This window comes from Notamacropus eugenii, chromosome 2 (genome assembly GCF_028372415.1).
Source record: "Notamacropus eugenii isolate mMacEug1 chromosome 2, mMacEug1.pri_v2, whole genome shotgun sequence".
Lineage (NCBI taxonomy): Eukaryota > Metazoa > Chordata > Mammalia > Diprotodontia > Macropodidae > Notamacropus > Notamacropus eugenii.
Window position 1 is genome coordinate 23,500,249 of NC_092873.1, and position 15,520 is coordinate 23,515,768.

Here is a 15,520-nt window from a genome sequence, read left to right on the forward strand (position 1 = left end):
CCATTCTACTTTGGTACAGTTCTCATTGGAAGTTTTCTTGATACTCACCAACCATTTGCCTCTAAATTTTCCACTGTTCCCAGCTGGTTCTGCTCTCTGGGGCCAAGCAGAATGCTAGTCCCTGCTTCTGAATTATCTAGGGAACTATCAGCTGCCTTTCTCACCCTAACCCCATCCTTGGGCTGGACTTACGCTAAGTCTCCTTCTCAGAGGAGAAAACTACCTGTTGTTGTTGTTGTGTTCGTCCTTCATTGCCAAAGAAGACCGTGCCATCAGAGAAATGATGACATGACTTGCACTTGACTTTGTTTTGAGTGAGGGAGGGCTGTACAGGTCACCAGCCTCACTTCTCTTCCAGAGCCATCTGAATCCAGTGACCAGATATTCATCAGGATGACTGGAAATAACCCAGGATGCATTGGGAGACCTTAGCCCCTTTAGGCCAAGGTCCATGTAGGTACTTGCTTAGGGAGAGGTAATGCTCAATCATTAAATAGGCCTGTTTAAGAAATAGCCAGGGCATAGTCCCTTTAATGAGGCAAAGAAAAGAGAGATATCAGGCTGGGAGGGAAAGAGCAATAGTTAACAACTACTGGCTTTGCTCAAGACATTTGGATTTCCAGTCAAATCAATAGTTTTTTTTTTCAAAGACATTGCCTAAAAAAGAGGGAAAAAAATGTTAAGATCAGTTCTACTAGAACAAACAGCTTGTTGTCTATGGACTGTGGTGGTGCTAGTGTAGAGGATGAGTGTGTTCATTCAGTCCCACAAGAGAAGAAGGGCATTGGGATCCATGCCGATATTTCACAGGTAATAAATGATTGACTTTTTACAGACCCTCAGGACCACAGGGCTAGAAGGGACATCTTGCCCAAAATTTTTCCAAACAAGAATCATTTCTACAACACCTATGGCATGTGATCTATCTGGACTATTCTTGTTACAAAGTTTTTTTTGTTTTCTTACATTGAAAAGAAATCTGCCTCCTGCATCTTCTACTTAAAAGACTCTCAGATGTTCTCTATGGCTAAGCCTGATGTTGATTACAGACTTTGGATTCAACCATTTCCAATTCTATTCAACAAGACTTTTGAGCATTTACTAAGTTTCAGGCATTCAAAGAAAAATCATGAAACTGTTCCTACCCTCTAGGAGCTTACAAAGTAATTTCAAGGTGGATGTAGAAGCCTCCCCCTACTAGGGAATCTAGAGAGGCTTCTTGTGGGCTTCCAGGAGCCAAAATGTTGGAGTAAGACAGAAAATCACCTGAATTCTCTCAAATTCGCCTCCAAACAACTATAAAAATAACTTCTCAAATGAATTCTGAAATGGCTAAATCAACAAAAAGAGAAGGTGAAACAACTTTCTAGCCCAAGGCAATTTGGAAGGTCAGCAGGAAAGGTCTGTCTCACTTAGGTAAGTTTAGTCCAGGGCAGGTAGTGTCTGGCAAGCCAGCAGTAGTCTATACCCCAGAAAGCTAGTAGGAGGCCTTAACCAGTAGCACAGGTCAGTGACTGAGGACCTGTAGCCCCAGTGCAGCAGCAAGTGAATGACCAGAGGGCCCCCCCACACACACACAGTTCCAGCACAGCATCAGATTTTTGATGGGCCCCAATAGAGCATGAGGCTAGTCATCAACTCCCCCTCCTCACCTGACCCTGGCATGACACCAGGTGAGTGGCCAAGCCCTCTGTGAAACTTGCACAACACCAGGAAAGTAGCCAGGCCCTGCAGGCCCCAGCATAAGATGCCTAGGGCACTGCCCACTGGATCTCAGGAGCAGAGCTCAACTTGAAAAGTAATGAAATAGAATGGGAAAAATATGAGCAAAGAAAAAAATCAAAGAAAAAGAAACTGACCATAGAAAGATATTTTGGTGACAGAGAAGATCAAAACATACAACAATGTCAAAATTCTTACACGAAAAGCCTAAAAGAAAAATGTGAAATAATCTTAGGCCATAAAAGAACTCTTGGAAGAGATCAAAAAATATTTTAAAAGTCAAATAAGAGGAGTAAAAGAAGAATTGGAGAAAGAAATGAGAGTGATTGCAAGAGAATCACAAAAAAAGTCAATAGTTTGGTAAAAGAAGCACCAAAAAGAGGGAAAAGATGTATAAACATTTACTGAAGAAAACAACTCCTTAAAAAGTAAAGTTGGCCAAATAAAAAAGGAGATGAAAAAACTAACTGAATAAAATAACTCCTTAAAAGTTTGAATTGGACACATGAACCTAAAGACCCCACAAGACATCATGAATTAATGAAACAAAATCAAAAGAATGAAAGAATAGAAGAAAATGTGAAATATCTCATTGAAAAGACATGTGACCTAGAAAATAGATCTAGGAGAGATAAAATTTAAGTCATTGGACTACTTGAAAAACATGATCAATTGAAAGAAACAACCTGGACAACATCTTTCAAGAAATTATCAAAGGAAACTGGTTTGATATCCTAGAATCAAAGGGTAAAATGGACATTGAAATAATCCACTGACCACCTTTTGAAAGAGATACCAAAATGAAAGCTTCCAGGAACATTATAGCCAAATTCTAGAACTCCCACTCAAGTAGAAAATATTGCAAGCAGCCAGAACGAAACAATTCCAATATCAAGGACCTACAGTCAGTCTTACACAGAATTTAGTAGCTTGAAAGATCAGAGGGCTTGGAATATGATATTCCTGAAAGCAAAGGATCTAAGATTACACAATCAAGAATCACCTACTCAGTGAAACTGAGAACAATCCTTCAGAGCAAAGGCGTCTTATAAGAAACATGCTGGAGCAGAGAAGTGAAGGGATTCCAAGTGGAAAATATGAGGGAAGTGAGCATTCCAGGCATGGGTAGGGTAAAGGGCAACATATGCAAAGGAAAAAAGGTAGGAAATGGAATGTTGCCTATAAGGAACAGTAAGATCCTAAGTTTGGCTAGAAGATAGCATATGTGAGAAGGAGTGACATGGGATCAGAAAGATAGTTTGGGGACACATATTGAAGAAATTTAAATGCCAAATGGTAGTGGACCTTTTATTGTAGAATCAATATAGAGCCACTGATGCTTCAGCAGAGAGGGTAGTGACATGGCTACACCTGTGCCTGAGGAATATGAAGAGGAGACTGGGGTCAAGGAAAACAATTAGAAAGTTATTACAGTATTGAATTCAGGAAAGAAGTGATAAGAGCCAGAACCAGGGTGGTGATTGTGTCAGTAGAGAGAAGGGGACAGATGTTATGAAGATAGAACAGATAAGATTTGGCAGTTGATTTGGTTGGGTATGGTGGTTGAGAGAAAGTGAAGAGGTGATAATGACTTCAAAGACTTCATTTCAAGATGAGAATCTTTCTGACATTCTTGATGGATTTCCCTGCCATCTTCAACAATAACACCTAAACACAACTTCACCTTTCTTCCATGTTCTCAGGGTCATTTAGCATGAGCCACGATTTGGGTATTATACTCTCAGAAAGGGACAACCTTAGGAGTTGCTGAGGTGTGTAGAGCTGTTTGTCCCTTTGCTTAATGTCCGCAGTCTGTTACAGGTTGTTTGGTTCTGGCTCTCCTCCTCCTTCTTTCTCTTTTTATTCCTCCTCTTTCTTCAAAAACAAAACAAAAAACAACAAAAAAAAACGCAGTCTCTGCCCTCAAGGAGCTACCTATCACTCTGCTGGGAGAGACAACAAGCAGTTATGTGTAAATAAGATATATACAGGATAAACTGCAGACAGTTTTGGAGGGAAGGTACTAGCATTAAAGGAGAGAAAGAATCATGGGAAAGGGTTGTGTGTAAGGAAAACCTTGAAGAGGTTAAAAAGTCATGGAGAAACAATGAATTCTTGTGAGTAGTAGTTTGTAGCTCTTCATCTGTTCTGGGCTGGGAAGTCTTGTCAAAAATAGAGCCAATGTGTGGTGAGGACCCCAGGGGCTCTGCGAGGGCAGAAGCACATGAACTATTTATTTAATGCATGAACTTTGCAACATCTACTGGAGGCTTGGCATCTCTTTCTGCTCTTTACTGTTTCTCAGCTCTGTTGCAAATAGGAAGGGTTGCCAGGTAAGTCATCTTTTGCTTTACAGGGGAAGTGTTAATCATTCAGTGAGAGACAGAGAACCAGTTGGGGTGAAGAAATCTAACCATCCCTTGGGACATGCTGGAGCTCCTGGTAAAAAGTCCTTCGGCTCTCCAAGTTCAAGGGTCCTGCCTTGGTGGTCCACCTCTATAATACTTCATTTTTTTCAATTAATACATTTTGTTTATTTTTTTATTTTCCATCACAGTGACTTCCAATGTAACATCACCCCAATCCCAGTGAAAGCCTCCCTTGTTAATAAATAAAAAAAAAAAAAAGAGGAAAAAAATGACCCAGCATTGATGTCTTCATCATGTAACATTGTGTATTGTGGGGAGCTTCTGGAATGCTGTCTTCTGGCTCCCTAAGATGAAGAGTTGTAATCACAGAGATGGAAGAAACCTCAGAAATGGTCCCATCCAACTCCTTCATTTTATGGATGAACAAACTGAGGCTTAGAACAGTAAAGGGGCTGTGGACAAGGTCAGTCACACAGTTCATAGGTGGCAGAGAATAGATTTTAACCCAGGTCTCCTGTATTCCAATCTAGCACTTGCTGTGTTCACCCCAATCCCTAGGTGCCCACAAGATGTGGCACACAGGGGATATCTAGTAAATATTTGGTTAATGAAGTGAATAAATGAATATATGGAGGCAGCTGTCACTTCATACACTCATAAAATGTCTCATATTGCTCAGAAAAAACTTTTAATATGGCATCTATTAGCAGCTAATCATGGCCATATTTCGTTTGAGCATACCTGACAAATATAAGCAAAAATCAAACATGAACTAAGCCTACTCCCTGAAAACTGCTACTCCAGACAATACAAAGTGTGTTACCACAGAAGCAGAGGCCACCACACAAGCAGAAGCCACAACCAAAGGAGGACACGAATTCTCCCTTTTATAAGCCAAGACTGACCCTACAGCCATTGCTGTTACCCTGCATCTTGCTTCCCTTCAGGGTTGTCTTCATCTGCCTTCTTAAAACTCCTGTGGATGTGATTTCCTTGGCTCTACTTTCTTTCTCCTGTTTCCTCACATCTCTCTGAATGTTTCACATCCATAATTTCCTACTGCATACAATAATATGCCACTTTCATTTCCGTTTCAGCATTCTCAGTCATTTTCCAATCAATGAACACACAATTTCCAGATTTTTTTCTATTACAAATACTGTCTTGTGAATAATTTTTTCTATAGAAGGAACTTTAACATTTTGTAAATAACCTCCTTCAAGGCATAGAGACTTAGTAGTGGAATCACACGGGAAGAGCATGTGAATAGTTCTAGAATTTTTCTTGGATGATTACCAAAGTTATTTCCAAAACAATCACCTTAATCAGTAGCAGTGGATTGGTGCCTTCAGACCCACCAACATGGTGGGAAAATACAGAGATTATTCTAGAAGAAACCAGAATTCTCTCCCTTCTCACCTCTGCCTCTTGGGTTCCTTCAAGTCCCAGCTAAAATGCCATGTGCTACAAGAAGCCTTTACCAACCCCCCTAAAACTGGTGCCTTCCCCTTAGATTATCTCCAGTTTATCTTGTATATGTCTTGTGTGTACTCAGTTGTTTAACTCCCCAGACAGTGAGCTCACTGAGGGCAGGGATTCTCTTTTTGCCTTTGTATCCCCAGCACTTATATTTCCTTAACTGTTCTGACAGTCACAAGACATTCATTCATTCATTCAACAACCATTATGAAGTATAGTCCTTACTGGTGGTTGTTGACTGAGTGAATAATATCTTGTGACTGTCAGAACAGGTAAGGAAATATAGGTATGGACAATGAATGCTCATCATAGCTTAACTGTGCATTCATGTTCCTTGTGGCTTTTCTGTTTGATCAACGTATTGCCTTTTCTCTTTTCTTCCCCATGCTGACAATTCACAGCTAAATTGACTGTTTATCATAATGATCTCCTGAGTCTTGTGATTCAACCTCCAGTCAGCTCTGATCTCTACAGAATATTCTACACTGGATCTGTTTCATTAAAAACCATTGAGAAGTACCCAATGTATTTATATTCCCATAGAATCTAAGTTCCTTGAGGGGCAGCTAGGTGGTGCAGTGGATAGAGTACCAGAGCAGGAATCAGGAGGACCTGAGTTCAAGTCTCACCTCAGACACTTGACACTCACTAGCTGTGTGACCTTGGGCAAGTCACTTAACCCCATTTGCCTCATTCTGGGTCATCTCTAGTCATCCTGATGAATATCTGGTCACTGGATTCAGATGGCTCTGGAGGAGAAGTGAGGATGGTCACCTGCACAGCCCTCCCTCACTCAAAACAAAGTCAAGTGCAAGTCATGTCATTATTTCTCTGATGGCATGGTCTTCTTTGGCAACAAAGGATGAAGTTCCTTGAGGTCAGGGACCATTTTTTTTTCTCTTTCTCAGTAGTGCCTAGCACAAAACCTGGCACACTATAAGTGTTTAATAAATGCTTATTGAACTGGATTGAATTGAAGAAGCTCAGCTATAAAAGTAATTCATTGTCCTTGACTGAAATCACTAATAACATGTTGGCCAAGAACCACTGAGCCTACTTACTGCCTATTCTGAGGAAACTACAATAGAAACCTTATGCATTATCTCTATTTCAAAGTCCAAAAGGACAAAGGCACAATAAGATAGCATCTGTGCATCACAAAAGTTACTTTAACTTAAAGTAGATCAGGTCACAAGCATTCTTGAAGACGTAAATCATTTTTAAAATGACAGGAAAGTTGGAGTCACAGCCCCCAGAATTAGGCTATTCCCTGCAACTGTTAGCACATCACACACACCTGCACTAGGTCTTGAGTCAAATTCAAGATTAGCCTCATTTGTACCAAAACACAACCTAGAAGTTTGGGTTTTAAATTTTCAGATCAAGAAATGTCTGTTAAGCCTATAGCGATAGAGGTGTCTGGAATTGGTGAAAATGGGGTCAGATGAGAAAATAGGACCAGTAGTAAAGGAAAAAGAGGGTCATTATACAATAAAAAGAAACAAAAACAAGCACGTCAAAGGGCGTTACACAGACTTCAGGGAAGCTGGCAGGAGGCTCCTTTATTTAGCACAGAGGAACTTTCAGTCAGTCATTCAGATCAGAATCCAGGGATTCCCTACTTGTCCATGCCTCACATTCAGCAAGTCTGAGGACTCCAGAGGCCTAGGTAACAGATGTATTGGTGGAAGGCACGATCCTCAGGGCAAGATTTGTTTTATGTCTGTCTTGTATGATGGATATGGCATAGTAGGCACGTAATATGTCCTTATTTATTGAGCCATTAATTGATCTCTGAAGATGGACTCTTCTAAAAAGTCTATTCCTTTGCACTTGCAACCTTTAGTTTCTTGTATTCATTTTTAAAGCATGGGCCTCTAATACTTTTACATTAATTTTATGAGAAAATCCAGGTTATAGTCATCCAAGAAGATGGGTTGATCACAGTACAAGAGTGAGGCATCCCAGAGGGACAACCTCAGTGTTCTTGCAAGGCCATCCCCAAAATAAATCAGGGAGCCTTTTCAGCACCTTAGATAGCTCCTCTAGAGAGACACGAGTGGGTGTGAGGGGAACCATCAACCCCCTCAGGGGCGAAGGCATGAAGGTTTGTGTCCTACAATGATAAAAGTGGCCTCCAAATTAATGATCTCTCTGAACATATGGAAGAATTTCAACATTTATTTTTCTGAACTCTGCTCCTGAAGTAAACTAGAATGATATTTGAGTTCAATTAGCTTGTTCTTTTTTAGGAGGGATTGTTCCTAGTGGTCCTTCATTTGTGTAATTTCTCCTAAGACATTTTTTTCTTTACTTTTTTATTATTGCTTTGGGACAATCCACAAAAAATACATACTGAAGTCGATTGAATTCATTTCATTTTCACAATGATGGCATAATTGTCCTCCCTCGCCCCTCCAGAGGATAGCTCTGATCTCTTCTTCAGAGCATTCTCTGTAATTTGCTGTCCCCAGTTTCCTGGCCAAGAATGCTGGCTATCACTCCCTGGAGCCAGCATTTCCATTGATTTCATTATTTGTTGACTGTTGCCTTCTGATTAGAGTCTTAACATTTTTGTCCTGGAAGAAGCATCTGTTAGGCAGGAATAGTGCTCCGATTTCTATGAGCTGTTCTTGAGGAAGAGGCATTTGCCTCATTATTTTAGCTTTCATTTATTTTTCCCCTTACATGTTAGAAGTCATCATTTTATACATTAAAAAAGCAACATGGGCTACCAGAAGTCTAGCTGAAAGGCATGAGGAATGGTGGCAATCTAGATGAGTTCATGGAAAGGATGATGGTGCAGTCTGACTAAGGGTTTTGTTTTTCAGGATTATTTATTATGCCTCTCCATGTTGGTATTTATCAATAAAGCTGTGCTGTACAAAATAGAATTCTTCTTTTGGACTTATGGATTTCCTCTGGCTGTTAGTGACCTTCTTGGGATATAGTCACAGTAGTGGGATCTCAGGGTCAATGGAATGCACAGTTGGATCATTTTTTTGGATGATGATTTCCAGAATGGCTGAATCAATTCCCAGCTGCAAATGACTTAGTATTCCTATTGGCCTGGTGCTAACAATAAGTGTACTCAATTTTCAGCATCTTTGCTAGCTCAGTGGGTACTTAAGGGTTGCTATAATTTTTGTTTCTCTGGTTATTATCATACCTGTTTTAAAGTCCTCAGGGAGCATTGTGGTGACCTCATCTGTCACTGTTTGCATGCGTGTTCATCCTTCGTTGCCAAAGACCACCATGCCATCAGAGAAATGATGACATGAGTGAGGGAGGGCTGTGCAGGTGACCATCCTCACTTCTCCTCCAGAGCCATCTGAATGCAGTGACCAGATATTCATCAGGATGACTGGAAATGACCCAGGATGAAGCAATTGGGGTTAAGTGACTTGCCCAAGGTCACACAGCTGGTGAGTGTCAAGTGTCTGAGGTGAGATTTGAACTCAGGTCCTCCTGACTCCTGCACTGGTGCTCTATCCACTGTACCACCTAGCTGCCCTAAAGATGATGCAAGCTGAATAAAAGGCTTATCATCCACATGAACACATACCTGACCTTACATAGACAGATAGACAGACAGATGGACAGTCAGCCAGACTGACAGACAGACAGACAGACAGATAGACAGATAGACAGACAGATAGATAAATAGATAGACAGATAGATAGATAGATAGATAGATAGATAGATAGATAGATGGATAGACAGATATGGCCTTGAGTGTTTACCATGTAACAGGCATTATGCTAAATATTAGAGACACAAATATAAGCAAATAAGACAGTTTCTCCCCTCAAACTGCTTCTATTTTAATGGGGAAAAGCAACAAACAAAGGAGTACTAGAAGGGAGGAAACTGGGGGGAGGGTAGCTAAGTGGAACAAGACTAGTGGGGAAGAAATTTGGAGAAAGATTGAATCAAGAGTGAAGTGAACCTAGCTAGCTAAAGTTTTATGATGGTGGTTTGGGCTAGGGACTCAACCAATCTGCTTTTATCTACATTGAACAGAATTCCTGGAGCACGAAGCTCTCCAGACAAATCAAAATTGCAGCTTATCCTAAGGACCATGGGAAATGGAATGGTAGCTGTAAGTAATTAGCAGCATAATATTAATAAGATGTGCATGTAAGAAGTGATCAGAAAGGTTATCATCCCAGAAATGTGTGAACTGAAAGGAGACAGATTACAAAATGAGAGGGTTGGGGGACTAATATAGGAAATGAGGATCATCATCAGACTTGGATGTTCCTAATTCAGCCCAAACTCTACATGGACAAAACAGAGTTTTGTCCCTCCTCGCTCCAACCTAGCTCTTCTCCAAACCTCTCTAGCTCTGCCAAAGGGATGACCAACCTTGTAGTCACCTAGGTTGACCACCCTATCTTGGTCATCTTGGACTCCTCCATCTCCCTCCTCTCATATATTCAATTACTCACCAAGTGTCACTGATTCTATCTTCACAACAGCTTCCACATTCACCCCCTAGGCAACGAGGAGGAGGAAGAGGACAGAGATGACTATGACAGCACAGCAACCAGCACTCTTACAGCCTTATAAAGGTTTGCAAAGGACTTTACAAGTGTCTCATTTTATTCTAATAACAACTGTGAGAGGTGGACGCTATTGGTGCCATTGCAGATGAGGAACCTGAAGCTGCCATGAATTGAGAGACTTATACTTTAGTGTCTAAAGCTGGATTTGAATGCAGGTCTTCCTGAATCCAGGACCAGAACTCTCTCCATTTTGCTACTACCTACCTGTTGTACTCACACAGACACCAGCCTAATGAAGGCCCCATCACCTCTCCCTTGGATGATTACAATAGACTTAGTCGATCTTGCTGCCTCTAGCCTTTCTTCTCTCTGCTGCATCTTCCACATATGTCTGACCATGTCGGCCCCCTACTCAGGAAGCTCCAGGTTTATTGCATATTCCTCCTCTTAACATATTTTCTGGTCCAACCAAATGGAGGCACTCACTCCTTGGATACAAAATCTTACCTGTAATTTCTCTGCATTTGCTTAGGTGGTTGCATTGGTCAGCCCAGAAAGGGTAGTTGCTCACCTCCACTTGTCATGGTGCTCCTCTCTCTTCAACACTCAACTCTGTACCGCCCACCCCCATGACACCTTCCCAATACCCCTCAGTTACTGATGCTCTTTTCCTCTCTGAAATATCTGTGTATTTACTTGGCACATTTTAAAATAATAACTAGCATGGATATAATGCTTTGAGGTGTACAAGGCACTTTATTACTTCTCATGATGACCCAGTGAGGGAGATACTATAATTATCCTTGAAGACAATGAGTCTGAGACCATGAAAGGTCAAGTGATTAGCCTAGAGTCTCACAGCCAGTAAATATCTGATGTGGGATGTGATCTTAGGTCTTCCTGAGCCCAAGTCCAGCACACTGTCAACTGCTCTACCCAGCTGCCTAATATTTTGTATTCATGTATGTATGTACACATTAATTCTCTGACTAGAATGGAAGTTTTCTGAGGGCAAGGGTTTGACTTTGTTTTTCCAGTGCCTGACACATTGTTGGCCTTAATAAATGCTTGTTAAAGGAATGAGTGAAATACAGCCAAAATGAGCTCCTCTGGAGGAGCAGAACACTGTCTTGACTTTGTCATAGGAAGCCCAGGACTTGAGTCAGATGGTCAGAGAGCAGTTAACAATCCACAACCATGGAAAAGGGTTAGGGTAGATTCTATCACTTCTTCCCAAGCTTGTGGCACCTATCCCTGGGTCAGCTCCATATAACAGGGTTGTTCTGGGATATCAAAGAAGTTCATAAGTTTTATAAGCAGGGGTGCAGTCTCATAAATATATATTTAGCAGGCATCACTCTCAGAAAGGCATCAGTCAGTATGGTACCTGGGATAGAAAGTCCAGAGTACAGAGAAGGGGCTGGGCAGGATTAGGGGATTCGGCCAGGGCAGAGGACATGTGTCAAGGTCACATTTTCCTCCTTTTCCCCAATCAGAGGAGGTTCTAGGCTGCTCCAGGCTCTGCCTCTGATGCAGAATGCCTGTTACCTGGATCTCAACACGAAGTTATAGATGAGCTCCCCATAGAATTTGTCCAACAGTCAGTGTATCTGTGAATAATGGTGCCAATGGACATAGGGTTGATCAGGACAGGGAGAGTGAGCTGCATTGCCTTCGGGAAATGCAAAGGTCTTTTCCTGACCCCAAGCTTCCTGTGAAAACCAAGGTTCCCCTTGCCAATGATAATATTTTGCAGGTGTTACTCTTTAGTATTGAGTTAAGGAGGCTGCCTTTCTATGAAGGGCTCAGGGTGAGCATCCCACTGAAGTTGATAAAGAAAGGCTAGGCTGTAATACCTAAGTAAGAAGGAACTTAGAAGACCAGGAAGTCATCCAAGAATTGCATGAACTAAGAAAGGTGGACTTGGGGTGATGAGTTTGAAGGATGAGTTGGAGGGAAGGCACCCTGAAGGTGTCAGGAGAAACCAAGGTAGGCCTTTGGGTGGACCCCGTGGGGCCAGCTTTCCAGAGGACTTGGAGAAGGGGTCATGGGATGGGAAGGTACAGGTGGGTCCATGATGTTGGAAGGAACTCCAGAGCTGAAGAGCACACATTCATCAGAGGCTTTGAGAACATGCCAGATGCTAGGGATACAAAGACCAAATTTGCTCTTACTGCCTCTTCCTGACTCCATTTCCCCAGCAGGGGCAAGAGTGGGTGCCATGTAAATCTTCTCTGTGGCTCTTTCCCAATCAAAACTTAGCTATTCCATGTCGCCCCATCTCCTGTTATCTGGTAAAAGGTGTTAACAAAAAACCTTAGCATTTGTTCCATCCCTGCCCTCTCCCCCACCCCACACACAATGTAATTATATGAGAGTAGATTCCAGTGTCTTACTGAGCCCCCCCAAAAGGATGTGAGGCTCCCGCGTGTGCCAGAAAGGCTGGGGGCAGCTGACTAGGGAGGCGTGTTTTAACACCCTCCTCTGTACGTCAGGCTGACCTTGCTGTCTTCACTTACTGCACACTGTTCCTTTCGTCTAACTCAGGTTTTTAATTTTCTGCCTCAGACAAAAGTGCTGCTGCCCTTCCCTGTATCTTTGTTCCTTTGCCCGAGGTCAAGAGCGTCAAAGATGCCATCCCATAGTGGAGTACGGAGAGATGTACACGCAGGTCTGTGTGCACTGGTTTAATGGGGTAAATTCCGCCTCCATATCTTTGGAAGTCTTGGGTAACTGGGGGCATCCACAGGGTTGGTTTGGGTAAGTGAAAGGTCTTGTTTCAAGTTCTAAACATGTAGAAAACAAACAACAAAGGCCAGAAGTTAGATTGTTCAGTGTAACAGAAGTGTCTATGTGTGTGGACCTCAGGAGGAGGAAGTCCTGCTGCACCCTCTCCTGGTGAGAACATGCCTAGATAACTGTGGTCATTTCGAGGTACCATGTTTTAGGAAGGACTTTGCTAACCCAGAATAGCATAGGCTGGGTGGTTTGGGCTTATGCCTAATAGAGGTCAGTCAAAGGCCATGGAAATCAGGGGATTTCAATCTGAATCTCCTCTCTGACAGTCTCGCTGGGCAAATCATTTCTTCTTTCTGATCCTGAATTTCCTTATCTGTGAAAAGGGGGATTGTTAAGACTTTATATGACTTAGCTCATGGGATTATTGTCAGGAAGGTGCTTTGTAAACCAGAGAGAGTTATTGTAGAAATATGGTGTCTGATTTCTTACTTTATCTTTCCATCTCTTGGGTCATAAGATCAGAGATCTAAGGGACCTTAGACACCCTTGAGCTCAATCTCCTCCTTTTCCAAATGAGGAAACTGAGGCCCAGGGACTTACTCAAAGCCACAGAGGTAACAAAGAGCATCACTGGTATTTGAACTCCGATCATCTGACTAGCACTCTCTCCTGTCTGTAATAGACTGCCTGGAGCGGTTCTACCTACCTTGTCTATCAATCATCATTAGCCTGCCATTGTTGTGAGCCTTTCATCAGCCTATCTTTTCTCCCTGAATAGATACAGTGCGAAAGTAATTCCCTGTTCAAGGACATCACTCAGGAAAAGCTGAGACCTTTTTCATACACACCCTCCCTGCCCTAGCTTTCGTCCCAGTTCTGTGACCTCATTTCGAAGTTCTTCACATTTCTTCCTGCATACACCCATGCTAGGGTTTACCTGCTCTCCCTGTTCTCCCAGGCCCCTCTCTTTCATGTCCTTTTATGGGACCATCCCAAATCGAGATGCTCTGCCTGCTGGTTCATGAAAGATTCTGTCTGCAAAGGGATGGGAGAACTGAATTATGTGCAAGGCTAAGATGACTCCTCAGGGTGGGGTGGACTCAATCTTTTTAGTCGTGTTATTTTTATTCATTATCTTTCCTCTCTCTTCCAACTGTCCCTAATACTGTGTGCAGGGCACCACCAACCTCCAAGTCACCCAGGTTCCCAATTTAGGTAATAATGACAGTAATAAACCAGCACTTATATGATGTGAAGTAGGTGCCCAGGTCCTGTGCTAAGCTCTTTACAAATATATCTTATTTGATTCTCACAACAACTATGGGAAGTAGATGCTATTATCATCCTCATTTTACAGTTGAGGAAACTGAGGCAAGCAGTGATTTGAGTGACTTGTCCAAGGTCACACAGCTAGTAAGTATCTGAGGATAGATTTGAACTCAAAACTCCCTGACTCCAGGCTCAGCATTTTGTCCACAGCAGCACCTGGCTGCCTGGTGTTACCCTCATCTCTTAACTCTCTTTCCATAGCCATAATCAATCTGTTGTCAAGGCCTGTCCCTTGTAACATTTCTTGCCTATGTCCCCTTCTCTCCTGTGACCTGGTCCTCATCATCTCCCATCTGGACTGTTGGAATAGTTGCTAGGGTGGGAGTGGGAGTGGGGGTGGGGTCTGCCTGCCTGGGGCCTCTCCCCACTCCATCCTCCACAGCCACCAAAGTGACTCCAGGATCCAATGTAAAACCTTGTTTGACTTCTGAAGGCCTTTGTAACCTGGGCCTTTCCTGCCTTTGTGGCTTTGTTTCATGTCTTTCTTCCCTCCACATATTCTATGACCCAGCCACTCTGGCCTCCTCACTGTTCCTCAGACAAAGCCCCCCACCTCTCTATACTCTGGGCATTTTGAGTGGCTCTCCTTCATGCCTGGAATTCCCTCCTCCCTTTCTCCTTTCTCTTAGTCTTGACTTCCATAAAGGCCCAACTAAAAATCTCACCTTCCCCAGGAAGCCTTTCCAAATCTGCCTGTAGGCCAGGGACTTCCCTTTAAAGAGCTTGTTTCAAATCCCTACGTTCCACTCCTAGTTTGTGCCCAGTGGTTTGCAGGTTGCCTCTCTCATTAGGCTATGGGACTCATTAGCGGAGGGACTGTGTGCTTTGTACTTGTTGGGCTTTCTTTGTATCCCCAGGGCTTAGCACAGTCTGGCATAGAGTAGGTGTTCAATGAAAGCTGGTTGAATTGTTGTCTTGTTAAAGTGGATAAGCAGCATTGACTAGTGACCTCCAGGCAGCACCACAGAGGATAGCTCCTGGAGACAGGAAGACTCATCTTCCTCGGTTCAAATCTGGTCTTAGATCTTTGCTAACTGTGATCCTGGGAAAGTCACTTCCCCCTGTTTGCCTCAGTTTCCTTATCTGTAAAATGAGCTGGAGAAAGAAATGGCAAACCGTTCCAGTATCTCTGCTGTGAAAACTCTATATGGGGTCACAAAGCGTCGGACACAATTGAAATGGCTGAACAAGAACACCAGTGAGCTCTGGATGTGACGTGGTTCATATTCTGTGTCTAAAGTGTATTAGATTTGTGGCTGAACAAGTCACTCAGTTTCCTTATCCGTAAAACAAATGGTGTCATCCCTTCCTCTTGGGGATTGTTAAGGGTGGGGGCTTCAACTTGTCTCATTTGTCTAGAGAACTCCCAGGTGA

General features: G+C 42.6%; 1 protein-coding gene across 6 annotated transcripts in view; it reads right to left on the reverse strand.

Moving 5' to 3' along the window:
• The window catches only part of LOC140524706 (actin, cytoplasmic-like), a 32,688-nt gene that overhangs the window by 15,925 nt on the left and 1,243 nt on the right, over positions 1-15,520 (reverse strand). For 5 of the 6 annotated variants that reach the window (XM_072639436.1, XM_072639434.1, XM_072639433.1 and 2 more), the window contains exon 2: positions 10,022-10,067. In XM_072639436.1, coding sequence (XP_072495537.1) covers positions 10,022-10,067 — 46 coding nt within the window. Of the gene's footprint in view, positions 1-10,021; positions 10,068-12,597; positions 12,865-15,520 lie in introns of all 6 variants that reach the window. The other variant, XR_011973806.1, reaches the window with a different exon arrangement.